At 43.7% G+C, this 13959-nt stretch overlaps 1 protein-coding gene across 2 annotated transcripts in view; it reads left to right on the top strand.

Annotated features, from left to right (window-relative positions):
• LOC115134208 (semaphorin-3E-like) overlaps window positions 1-13959 on the top strand; it is a 51841-nt gene that overhangs the window by 18724 nt on the left and 19158 nt on the right. For both annotated transcript variants that reach the window (XM_029667953.2, XM_029667952.2), the window contains exons 2-5: window positions 8094-8254; window positions 8944-9003; window positions 9419-9538; window positions 13841-13934. In XM_029667953.2, coding sequence (XP_029523813.2) covers window positions 8094-8254; window positions 8944-9003; window positions 9419-9538; window positions 13841-13934 — 435 coding nt within the window. The remainder of the gene's footprint in view (window positions 1-8093; window positions 8255-8943; window positions 9004-9418; window positions 9539-13840; window positions 13935-13959) is intronic.

The raw sequence follows: 13959 nt of genomic DNA, 5'->3' as shown, positions 1-13959 counted from the left end.
ACAGCAGCTCAAAAGCTATATTGAAACAGCTGACAAACATTTTTGAATGAACAGCCCATTGAAACATTGAGAAATAGATGATTTACTGTAAGTTGTTTAAAATAGAAAAACCACAGCTGATTCCAATCTCAATCGGAGACATAGCCAGGTGTTGAGGTTCTTTCAATTACATGGACACACACAGTAAAAAGGAGACTCTTTGGATTGATTATGTTCGATGTTGATACAGAACAACACAGAGGAGCAGAAAAAGAAAAAAATATGTCTGGACAAGGGAGAGAAGTAGTTGGACCAGGGAGAGGAGTAGCTGGACCAGGTAGAGGAGTAGTTGGACCAGGCAGAGGAGTAGTTGGACCAGGGAGAGGAGTAGCTGGACCAGGTAGAGGAGTAGTTTGACCTGGAAGAGGAGTAGTTGGACCAGGCAGAGGAGTAGTTGGACCAGGGAGAGGAGTAGCTGGACCAGGTAGAGGAGTAGTTTGACCTGGAAGAGGAGTAGCTGGACCAGGGAGAGGAGTAGTTGGACCAGGGAGAGGAGTAGCTGGACCAGGTAGAGGAGTAGTTTGACCTGGAAGAGGAGTAGTTGGACCAGGCAGAGGAGTAGTTGGACCAGGGAGAGGAGTAGCTGGACCAGGGAGAGGAGTAGCTGGACCAGGGAGAGGAGTAGCTGGACCAGGTAGAGGAGTAGTTTGACCTGGAAGAGGAGTAGTTGGACCAGGCAGAGGAGTAGTTGGACCAAGGATCGGAGTAGTTGGACCAAGGAGAGGAGTAGCTGGACCAGGACAAAGGAGAGGGAGAGTTAGGGGGAGAGGAGTAAGATTGCATGGTGGTGTTCAAAGGCGAGTAAGCGCTGTTGTCACTGATGAAATAACAGCCACCATCATAGACCATGTGATAAACCATGTTCTATCACTGAGAGAGGCTGGTCAAAGAGTTCAGCCTCATCACAGACGGTCAACCGTGGCTTCCATTATCCGGAATTTTCAACAAACCAATAGGTAAGTAACACATTTCACAAGGGCTTCTTCTATCATTGCTGTTGCTATGTCCCACAGTAATTGTAGGCCACCAGTCCCAATACAAATACATATGTTGTATTTGTTCCTCTAAAGGACGCAACGTCTTCCTCTCTCTGGGGGAAGAGGAAAGCTCCTCAGTGAAGACCAAGAGCATGCCGTTGTAGGATTGGCCATTGCTGACAATGGAGTAAAACTGAGAGGAATTCAGAGCAGAATTGTAGAGGACAACCTGGTATTTCACAGGGTGGAAAGCATCAGCCTGACTACCATGGCTTGGACTCTGAATGAAACAGTTGTACACAGTTCCTTTTGAAAGGAACGGTGAGCAGGTCAGGGAACTCCGGCACCAATACGTCCAGGTATGGTCTATCCAATATGTCTTGTTCCTATAGTGAGTTTTACACTATGCTCCTCTACATGTAAACATGGGTTACAGTACATACAGTAGGACATACTGAAAAGCATTTACACATATTGTCTTGTGATTTCTTTCAGAGAGTCATGGAGTTGGAGGAGAATCAGAACCCACATGAAATAATTGATTTGGCCGAGGCAGGGTTTAACCTGGCAAAAAAAGGGCGGGGAAGAAACGTCATCGGGAAAAGGGCCAATGTTGATGTGCCGGGTCTGAGAGGAGCAAATATCACAATGTGTACTGCAATCTGGAGTGTTGGTTTGGTCCGGATTGGTCCCTACAACACTGAGCGCCTTCTTTTGTTTTTAGATGACCCCCACTAACAACTGGTGCCAGAAGCAGAAAGAGAACAGCTGGGAGGAAACATGAGGACATGTGTGATTACATGGGACAATGTAGCATTCCACCATTCACATGCAATCACAAACTGGTTTGCAGCCCATCCAAGAATGGTTTCCCTTTTCCTCCCCCGTTACTCGCCTTTCCTCATTTTTTTCTTCCTGGAGGTGGAAAGTGTATGAACATTGGCAACATGACCAAATGTCCCTCCTGGATGCAGTGGATGCTGGCTGCAGAGACATCTCAGCTGAAGACTGCCAGGGGTGGATAAGGCAGGACAAGCATTTCTATCCAAGGTGCATAGCGAGAGACGACATAAGATGTGATGTGGACGAGAACATGTGGCCAAATGCTGACGATGGTATAGATTAGAACACGACTGGGCATTTTACTGTTTGATCCCTTCTGTCCCTTTTTTACCGGAAATGTGTTTTATTTTTACACATTAGGGAACCAAAGGCCATGTATGTTGGATGTGTTGTTGAACCAAAGGCCATGTATGTTGGATGTGTTGTTGAACCAAAGGCCATGTATGTTGGATGTGTTGTTGAACCAAAGGCCATGTATGTTGGATGTGTTGTTGAACCAAAGGCCATGTCTGTTGGATGTGTTGTTGAACCAAAGGCCATGTATGTTGGATGTGTTGTTGATCCAAAGGCCATGTATGTTGGATGTGTTGTTGAACCAAAGGCCATGTATGTTGGATGTGTTGTTGAACCAAAGGCCATGTATGTTGGATGTGTTGTTGAACCAAAGACCATGTATGTTGGATGTGTTGTTGAACCAAAGGCCATGTATGTTGGATGTGTTGTTGATGCAAAGGCCATGTATGTTGGAAGTGTTGTTGAACCAAAGGCCATGTATGTTGGATGTGTTGTTGATCCAAATGCCATGTATGTTGGATGTGTTGTTGATCCAAAGGCCATGTATGTTGGATGTGTTGTTGAACCAAAGGCCATGCATGTTGGATGTGTTGTTGATCCAAAGGCCATGTATGTTGGATGTGTTGTTGAACCAAAGGCCATGTCTGTTGGATGTGTTGTTGAACCAAAGGTCATGTATGTTGGATGTGTTGTTGAACCAAAGGCCACGTATGTTGGATGTGTTGTTGATCCAAAGGCCATGTCTGTTGGATGTGTTGTTGAACCAAAGGCCACGTATGTTGGATGTGTTGTTGAACCAAAGGCCACGTATGTTGGATGTGTTGTTGAACCAAAGGCCATGTATGTTGGATGTGTTGTTGAACCAAAGGCCATGTATGTTGGATGTGTTGTTGATCCAAAGGCCATGTATGTTGGATGTGTTGTTGATCCAAAGGTCATGTATGTTGGATGGGTTGTTGATCCAAAGGCCATGTATGTTGGATGTGTTGTTGATCCAAAGGTCATGTATGTTGGATGTGTTGTTGAACCAAAGGCCATGTATGTTGGATGTGTTGTTGAACCAAAGGCCATGTCTGTTGGATGTGTTGTTGAACCAAAGGCCATGTCTGTTGGATGTGTTGTTGAACCAAAGGCCATGTATGTTGGATGTGTTGTTGAACCAAAGGTCATGTATGTTGGATGTGTTGTTGAAGCAAAGGCCATGTATGTTGGATGTGTTGTTGAAGCAAAGGCCATGTATGTTGGATGTGTTGTTGAACCAAAGGCCATGTATGTTGGATGTGTTGTTGAACCAAAGGCCATGTATGTTGGATGTGTTGTTGAACCAAAGGCCATGTATGTTGGATGTGTTGTTGAACCAAAGGTCATGTATGTTGGATGTGTTGTTGAACCAAAGGCCATGTATGTTGGATGTGTTGTTGATCCAAAGGTCATGTATGTTGGATGTGTTGTTGAACCAAAGGCCATGTATGTTGGATGTGTTGTTGAACCAAAGGCCATGTATGTTGGATGTGTTGTTGATCACTGGCAGCAATTTCATGTTGCTAATAAAGCTTTTACTGCAGCAATTCTGTCACTTACTATTTTGAGATGACTCATTCACTTTTAGATAGTATGTTGCCAAAAATGCACACATTCGACACTCAACCAAAAAATGTAGTGGTTTACAGTAAAAGGAAACTTAATTATAAAAAACAATGAATTTCATTTAATCTATTGTCTGCAGGTAGAACTGAAACATGACAAGTAATGCAGTTTTTGTAATGCCATCAACTGTTAGTATTTTGAAAGTCGTTGTGCTATAATTGACTATATGTTCCTCTTAAATAGAAAGCATGTGCTAGTGTTATGACAGAATGATTAGATATTGAGTGGGGTTTACTGTATTTTGATGGAGTTATAGTATGTAAGGAAAGTTTTTTTGTATTTTGAAATGTAGAGTTGGTATTAATGAACAAAATGTGGCTTTGAGTAGAAAATGAACTATTTGGCTAATTGTGTGATGTAGGTGTGTTGCTGTGTTATGAGTTTAGAAAAAGTATCTAATATGAGATCTGTATGTAAAACATTTACATTTGACATTTTAGTCATTTATCAGATGCTCTTATCTAGAGTGACTTACAGGAAGTGCATTCATTTTAAGATGGCTTGGTAAGACAACCACATATCACAGTCAAATATAAAGGACACAAACTTTCCATTCCAGCTAAACAATGGATATATAGCATGCACATTTAAAATCTACGAATGAAAAAGCTGTAGTATTTGAGACACACATGAAGGTACCCGTAAGCCATAATTTCTGTTGAAAAAACCCAAATGTGAAAAATCGGTGGTTATACCGTTTTGGAAATACACTCTTCATATTTAATTCACTCAAGTCAAGTCCTGTCATTTCATTATCATTATCACCACATAATCATCATCACAATTAATCACCATTACAATTTTTGTTATGAGAATTTGTCACCTTTATCCTTATCATCATCACCAACGACACTGTTTTTGGTCCAGTGGATGTTACTTATCCATTCAGTTCCCATCATTCCCTCAGTGAATGGTAACTTATCCCATTCAGTTCCCATCATTCCCTCAGTGAATGTTAACTTATCCCATTCAGTTCCCATCATTCCCTCAGTGAATGGTAACTTATCCCATTCAGTTCCCATCATTCCCTCAGTGAATGGTAACTTATCCCATTCAGTTCCCATCATTCCCTCAGTGAATGTTAACTTATCCCATTCAGTTCCCATCATTCCCTCAGTGAATGGTAACTTATCCCATTCAGTTCCCATCATTCCCTCAGTGAATGTTAACTTATCCCATTCAGTTCCCATCATTCCCTCAGTGAATGGTAACTTATCCCATTCAGTTCCCATCATTCCCTCAGTGAATGTTAACTTATCCCATTCAGTTCCCATCAGTCCCTCGGTGAATGTTAACTTATCCCATTCAGTTCCCATCATTCCCTCAGTGAATGTTAACTTATCCCATTCAGTTCCCATCATTCCCTCAGTGAATGTTAACTTGTCCCATTCAGTTCCCATCATTCCCTCAGTGGATGTTAACTTATCCATTCAGTTCCCATCATTCCCTCAGTGAATGTTAACTTATCCCATTCAGTTCCCATCATTCCCTCAGTGAATGTTAACTTGTCCCATTCAGTTCCCATCATTCCCTCAGTGAATGTTAACTTATCCCATTCAGTTCCCATCATTCCCTCAGTGAATGTTAACTTGTCCCATTCAGTTCCCATCATTCCCTCAGTGGATGTTAACTTATCCATTCAGTTCCCATCATTCCCTCAGTGAATGTTAACTTATCCCATTCAGTTCCCATCATTCCCTCAGTGAATGTTAACTTATCCCATTCAGTTCCCATCATTCCCTCAGTGAATGTTAACTTATCCCATTCAGTTCCCATCATTCCCTCAGTGAATGTTAACTTATCCCATTCAGTTCCCATCATTCCCTCAGTGGATGTTAACTTATCCCATTCAGTTCCCATTCCTTCCCTCAGTGAATGTTAACTTATCCCATTCAGTTCCCATTCCTTCCCTCAGTGAATGTTAACCTATCCCATTCAGTTCCCATCATTCACTCAGTGGATGACAAACTCCCTCCTGCTCCACTACACGTCTGTCCTAGTTATCGTCAGCTGAAGCATTACACATTCCATAGTGTGTTACATCTGGAGGTGTGTGAGTGTGCCCCACTTGTGTGTGAGCGCCACGTATGTGTGTTTGCGTGCCACGTGTGCCTGCATGCATCTGTGTGTATGTGTATGCGTGCAGGTGTATGTGTGCGTGCATGTGTGTGCATGTGTGTGTATGTGTGAGTGCAGGAGTGTATGTGTGCGTGTGTGCTTGAATGCGTGCTAGTTGCATGCCTTTTAAGAGCTGTAACTGCCTGGTTTAGATCATTACAGGAAGCGTGTCTGGGCACTGGCATATCAGCACCACCATATCCCCTCTGTCTACACCATAGAGATCTAACGGCAATTGTTATTTTTTAAACACATACACACACACTGTTTGAGATCAATGACGCTACCAAAACAATCAGACTAATCTCAATCCTAACAGCACCTAGAGATCTAATACCTCTTTAAACAAACCTTCACTCTGTTTCTACCACACAGAACTCTAATGCTAGCAAAACAAACAGAATGGATCTACCAGAGAAATCTAAAACCAGAAAAATAAACCGAATCTATTGGTCTCTACCGAGACATCTAATACTGTAGTAGATGTAATGCTACTAAAAACACAGATGCTGAAATAACAAATCACAGAACCCCCCCTCATGAAACACTGGCAGTTACTTAAATCTTGACATATTACTCCAGAGAAGTTCCGTCTGAGGAGACAGGTAGGGGGAGGTGATGGTTATGGTAGCCAGGAGTATTCTCCTCTCTTCTGGGCAAGAAAAAATGGCAGCTCCAATTTGGGAAAGGGAGGAATACAAATAGAGAGTCTCATTTGATCATATAAACCACCCGTGTCCTGGACTGCTCTGCATGACGCTACGAAGCTTTAGGGGGTTTCCTAACACACTCCAGACTCTGTCTCATTGTCCACAAGGACATCCAGTCGTGCTCTAGGGCCCAGGGCATGCAACCCACCACAGCCCACAGGAAGTGACCCTCGCTGGGGCTGTAGCTCCTGGCTCTGGTCCTTCCCCCCCAGACCTGGGCTCCAGAGCTGTAGACATGATCGAAGGCAGACCTGACAGGTTTGATTAGAGGGAAAATATGTGAATGTGTGTGTGTGTGTGTGTGTGTGTGTGTGTGTGTGTGTGTGTGTGTGTGTGTGTGTGTGTGTGTGTGTGTGTGTGTGTGTGTGTGTGTGTGTGTGTGTGTGTGTGTGTGTGTGTGTGACCCATGTGTTCAGTCAATATTAAACTTCACCCTCCTAATCAAACTCATGGTCTAGTGACACAATAGGATAAATAAAACTTAAAGGCAGAAGGAAGAAGTCGCCCTAGAAACTGATCTAAGGCCCGTTTTTAATTATTCTCCCAATGGTTCAAGTTAGGATTTGAGGACTGTAAGCTGATCCTAGATCGGTGCCTAAGGGCAACCGCTACCCAAGGTCAGATAAAGACAACAGTTCCGTTTCCTGTCTGATAAAATGACTTCCTCCCCTCGAGACAGCTGATAGGCTTGGCTGTGAGTATCAAATATCTCATTCAGCAATCACAACATCTTTCCCAGGCATTACATCCGAGTTCTTACCAATGCTCTTCTGGGAGAACCTTTGGGATGTGACTAGTGTTCTTCCTGATTAGTATCTTCAAGTTCATAACATATGATACAACAACATTTGAACCATGTACAAGACAGTGTTGGATTTGGGGCAGCTTTTAGGATTCTATATGACAGGGTAATTGCTCAGCTTTAAAACACATGCACGCACACACGCACGCACGCACGCACGCACGCACGCACGCACGCACACACACACACACACACACACACACACACACACACACACACACACACACAGATGGACAAAGCACTTTAGGGTGTGCGATTTGTTATGCTGATGCTAAACAGCCAGTGAAAAAAATGTACATTCATCACAGAAACTCTTCTTTTACATAATGTTGGTTAAAGTGCTTGAAGGTATGCTATTACACGGAGTGCAGATTTCTGATATAAAGTAGTTACATTTTTCACATTTTGCAAGCCTTCGATCATTTGGGCACCACTGTATCCTACTGGTTGTGTAACTTTGAAAGCTTGGCCTATAGACTTGTAATAGTCTCTCTCTCCCCATCTCTCTTTCCTCTCTCTCTCTCTCTCTCTCTCTCTCTCTCTCTCTCTCTCTCTCTCGCTCTCTCACTCTCTCTTGCTCTCTCACTCTCTCTCTCTCACTCTCTCTCTCTTACTCTCTCTCCCGTCTCTCTTTCTCTCTCTTTCTTCTCTCTCCCTGTGCAGAGTTATGGGATCTGAACAGGACGTGGGTGTTTCAGGGACCAGGTCCCTCCCTGCAGCCCCAGACCATGCTGTTGGATGAGGCCCATGAAAGGCTGTACGTAGGGGCTAAAAACATCCTGTACTCCCTCAGCCTGGAGAGAGTTAACCACCAACACAGAGAGGTACTGTAGGCCTGTCTGTCTGTCAGTCTGTCTGTTCATGTGTGGAGGGGACTTGAACTCTTACCCCTCAAGGTCATTAGGTTACCTAAACAGAGTGTATGTGTTTGTGCATCTTCATTATATTACCAAGGAGTCTTTCCATAAAGAGCACACAGTTGGACACAGATGCTGCCATATGCCAGGTCTGCCCCCTTAACCTCTGATAAGCTAGGTGGAATTGTCTCCGTATTACTAGTACTTCTCCAGCCCTATATACATGTAATAATGGCTTTCAGATCCAACTCTTTCCTCGAGGTGGTTGAAGTAATAGTTGAGTGTGTTATAATAAGGTGTTATTAACTTTAATTATGTTTAATTACGTTAAACAATGACATAAAGGGCAGGATAACTGACTACGGAACATATCTGTAATGTAGAAAAAATAATGCTATTATAATTGTCCATTTCCTACTGAGTCATTATTATTAGGTAATCGAGATTATTATTATTGTAAATAAATGTGTATCTTTTATCACTGATGAGATAGTATCTTTAATGATGATAGAGAGGGGCATACATGACACAACATGCTATGATGCACACCAGTCAAACAGACATACATTGTGTATGTGAGTGTGTGTGCATGTGCATGTGCATGTGCATGTGGATATGCATGTGTTGGTGTGTTATGGATTGTCATTTCTCCGCAGATCGACTGGGCCAGCTCTGTGTCGCAGGTAGAAGATTGTCTGATGAAAGGCAGAGAGAAGGTAACAACATCTGATCATTCTACGTTTGTAGCACTCCGTAATTTATTCAAAAATGTAATGTGTCATAGTTTACCCTTCAAATACATACCTAACCACTCTCCCTTCCTCCATCCTGCTTGTCCCTCCCTCCCTCCCTCCCTCCCTTCCTCCCTCCCTGCTCCCCTCTACCTTCCTCCATCCCTCTGCCCTCCCTCCCTCCCTCCCTGCTCCCCTCTACCTTCCTCCATCCCTCTGCCCTCCCTCCCTCCCTCCCTGCTCCCCTCTACCTCCCTCCCTCCCTCCCTCCCTCCCCCTCCCTCCCTCCCTCCCTGCTCCCCTCTACTACCTTCCTCCATCCCTCTGCCCTCCCTCCCTCCCTCCCTCCCTGCTCCCCTCTACTTTCCTCCATCCCTCTGCCCTCTCTCTCTCCCTACAGCCAGAGTGTGCTAACTACATCAAGGTGCTGCATCGGTATAACACCACCCACCTGCTGGCCTGTGGAACAGGAGCATTTAATCCTCACTGTGCCAAAATCAGGGTGGGACACACAGGACAGGTGAGCAGGGTTGGGAGGGTTGTTTGTTGATTTGGAGTTACCATTGGGGCTGATATACACTCAATGGTCAGTTTATTAGGTACACACATCTAGTACTGGGTGGCACCCCCTTTGCCTACAGAACAGCCTGAATTCTTCAGGGCATGGAAAAGTTGCTCAATTGGTATTAAGGGACCTAACGTGTGCCAAGAAAACCTTCTTGCACACGCAAAATTCTGACTAAAATCAAATTGTATTTGTTACATGCTTCGTAAACAACAGGTGTAGACTAACAGTGAAATGCTTACTTATAGGCCCTTCCCAACAATGCAGAGAGAAAGAAAAAATAGAACAACAGGAAAATAATAATACAAAGAACAAATACAAAATGAGTAATGATAACTTGGCGACATACACGGGGCAGCAGTACCATGTCGATGTGCAGAGATACGTGGTAATTGGGGTAGATATGTACATATACGTAGGGATAAAGGGCCTAGGCAACAGGAATAATAATAAAAAGTAACAGCAGTGTATGTGATGAGTGCAAAAAGGGTCAATGCAGATAGTCCGGGTAGCTATTGGTAAACTCTATTGGTTAACAAAAATATAAATGCAACATGCAACAATTTCAAAGATTTTACTGAGTAACAGTTCATATAAGCAAATTACTCAATTTAAATGATTTTATTAGGCCCTAATCTATGGATTTCACATGACTCGGAATACAGAAATGCATCTGTTGGTCACAGACACATTAAAACAATGGGCCTCACAATGGGCCTCAGGATCTCGTCTCAATATCTCTGTGCATTCAAATTGCCATCGATAAAATGCAATTGTGTTCATTGTCCATACCTTATGCCTGCCCATACCACAACTCCACCGTCACCACGGGGCACTCTGTTCACAATGTAGACATCATCAAACCGCTCGCCCACACAACGCCATACAATTGGTCTGCGGTTGTGAGGAAGGTTGAATGTACTGCCAAATTCTCTAAAACCCTGTTGTAGACGGCTTGTGGCAGAGAAAACTTCAGACATCTGTGGCATTGTGTTGTGTCACAAAATTGCACATTTTAGAGTGCCTTTTATTGTACCCAGCACAAGGTGCAACTGTGTAATGATCATGCTGTTTAATAAATTTATTGATATGCCACAACTGTCAGGTGGATGGATTATCTTGGCAAAGAAAAAATGCTCACTAACAGGGATGTAAACAAATTTGTACACAACATTTGAGAGAAATAAGCTTTTTGTGCTTATGGAAAATGTCTGGGATCTTTCATTTCAGCTCATGAAACATGGCTTAGGGTAGAAGGGGGGGTAGAAGCTGTTCGGTGTCCTATTGGTTCCAGACTTGGTGCATCAGTACCGCTTGCCGTACGGTAGCAGAGGGAACAGTCAATGACTTGGGTGGTTGGAGTCTTTAACAGAGGTCCTGGATGGCAGGAAGGTCCTGGATGGCAGGAAGCTGGGCCCAGTGATGTGCTGGCCTGTACTCACTACCCTCTGTAGCGCCTTGAGGTCAGATGCCAAGCAGTTGCCATACCAAGCGATTATGCAGCCAGTCAAGATGCTCTCAATGGTGCAGCTGTAGAACTTTTTGAGGATCCGAGGGCCCTTTTCAGCATTCTGAGGGGGTAGAGGCGTTGTCATGCCCTCTTCATGACTGTGTTGATGTGTGTGGACCATGATAATTCCTTAGTGATGTGGAAACCAAAGAACTTGAAGCTCTTGACCTGCTCCACTACAGCTCCGTTGATGTGGATGGGGGCGTGCTCCGCTCTTCATTTCCTGTAGTCCACGATCAGCTCTTTTGTTTTGCTGAAGTTGAAGTAGAAGTTGATGTCCTGGCATCACACTGCAAAATCTCTGACCTCCTCCTTGCAGGCTGTCTCATCGTCGTCATTGATCAGGCCTACCACCGTCGTGTCGTCTGAAAACTTGATGGTGTTGGAGTCGTACGTGGTCATACAGTTGTGGGTGAACAAGGAGTACAGGAAGAGACGAAGCGAACAACACTTAGGGGCCCCGTGTTTAAGGTCAGCATGGCAGATGTGTTGTTGCGTACCCTCACCACCTGGGGACCTCCCACCAGTCCAGGATCCATTTGCAGAGGGAGGTGTTTAATCCCATGGTCTTTAGTGATGAGCTTGGAGGGCACTATGGTGTTGAATGCTGAGCTGTAGTCAATGAACAGCATTCTCACATAGGTGTTCCTTTTGTCCAGGTGTGAAAGAGCAGTGTGGAGTGCAATAAAGATTGCGTAATCTGAGGATCCGTTGGGGAGGTGTAACGGATCTCGTCCTCCTCTTCTGAGGAGGAGTAGCGAGAAGGATCGGAGGACCAATGCGCAGCGAGGTAAATGTCCATAATGTTTAATCAAACACAAAAGAACATTGGAACAAAACAATAAACGTGAATAAACGAAACAGTCCCGTGTGGTAACAAACACTGACATGGAAGACAAACACCCACAACTCAAAAGTGAAACCAGGCTACCTAAGTTTGATTCTCAATCAGGGACAACGATTGACACTCACCACGCTGCGCATTGATCCTCTGATCCTTCTCGCTACTCCTCCTCAGAAGATCCGTTACAAGAGGTATGCGAATTGGAGTGAAGAAAATCACAATATATAATTAGGATTTTTCAGGGGGTGCTGCAGCACCCTGAGCACCCCTAGTTCTTGCGGCTATGGATACCCGGTGTGGAGTGGTCGTCTGCTGAAATAGCCCATCCGTGACAAGGACCAACGAGTTGTGAGTTCCAAGATGCCGTTCTGCACACCATTGTTGTACTTTTTGCCATTCTCCTTTGACATCTCATCAACAAGCTGTTTTTGCCCACAGGACTGCCAGTGACTGGATGTTTTTTGCTCAGGTCACTCGTTTTGCCCATTCTAACGTTCGAGCGAACAGTAACTGGATGCCTGTCTCCCTGCTTTATATAGCAAGCCACGGCCACGTGACTTCCTGTCTGCAGGAACAAACCATTTTTGTGAACCTAATAAATGTATGAACACATTCAGAAGGACATGCTGCTGGTTTGGCTCAGTCTCGTCATCTGTTCTTTAGGACACATGCAGTCTTTCTTAAATGATCTGTAAATACCGCAACACATCCACTGGTCAATTTGTGTCTCCTGAGAGAGAGAGAGAAGGGGAGTTTGTTTATTCACCTGACAGTGAAACACAGAGATACACAAGGAATGACATAAATGATGAGATTTTTTCAAAAATGATATATATCCATTTTAAGAAATGTTGGTAAATTAGCTTTTATTGTTTATCGAAATTATGAAAGAGATTGTTCAATGTATTTATTCAATACTATATATCTGTCTCAATTTCAGAAAAATGAGTAGTAAAGCTAGGTTTTAATAAACATGTAACAAATAACAACAATGTTAATAAAGAACTGCACAAATAATACATTTGTTTTTAAATAATAAAAATACAGTCAATACAGTAATATGAGGTACAGTAATATGGAATCTGTAGGTAAAACATTGACATTTGACATTTTATTAATCTATGGTTGTCACGATCGTTGTTAGACTAAATGGACCAAGGCACAGCGTGCGTAGAGTTTCACATGTTTTAATAAATGAAACTCACCAAAAACAATACAGAACAAATAAAAGGTGAAGTAAATGCAGTGTTCACAGGCACTACAGAAAAACAAGATCCCACAAAAACCCAGTGGGAAAAAAGGCTGCCTAAATATGATCCCCAATCAGAGACAACGATAGACCGCTGCCTCTGATTGGGAACCATACCAGGCAAACATAGAGTTGAAAAAACTAGACTACCCAGCCTAGTCACACCCTGACCTAACCAAAATAGAGAATAAAAAGGATCTCTAAGGTCAGGGTGTGACAATGGTAGCCTACTGGCAGTTAGTTTATGTGTCTTCTGAGAAATGGAGAGAGAGAGAGAGAAGCAAGAGTGTGTGAGAGAGAGAGAGGGAGAGAGAGAAGCAAGAGTGTGTGTGAGAGAGAGAGAGAGAGAGAGAGAGAGAGAGAGAGAGAGAGAGAGAAGCAAGAGTGTGTGAGAGAGAGAGAGAGATGGTACTTAAATGTAGCTTGTGTGTCCTCTGAGAGAAAGGGAGTGTGTTTGTTTGGGCTGTGAGTTAGTTTAGTTTATATAATCCACTGTCAGTCTGAGAGGACCTGTGACAACAGCACCATCAGGAAAAACAAAGAATCTTCCTCTGGCACCAGGCACGCTATGGCTAAGGTCAAGCTCAGGGACGTCGCTGTGTGTGCATGTGTCAGCATGTGCGTGTGTTCTCACTGCTACTTTTCGGTCCCCAGGTCAGGCAGTTTGAGCTGGAGGAGCAGAGTATAGAGAGCGGCAGAGGGAGATGTCCCTATGACCACAACAGCCCCGTTACATCCACCCTGGACAGTAAGAATACCTATCACATAATACA

The sequence above is a fragment of the Oncorhynchus nerka genome, linkage group LG9a, assembly GCF_034236695.1.
Source record: "Oncorhynchus nerka isolate Pitt River linkage group LG9a, Oner_Uvic_2.0, whole genome shotgun sequence".
NCBI lineage: Eukaryota > Metazoa > Chordata > Actinopteri > Salmoniformes > Salmonidae > Oncorhynchus > Oncorhynchus nerka.
The sequence above is the reverse complement of the archived record's forward strand: the minus strand, read 5'-3'. Positions and strand labels throughout refer to the sequence as shown.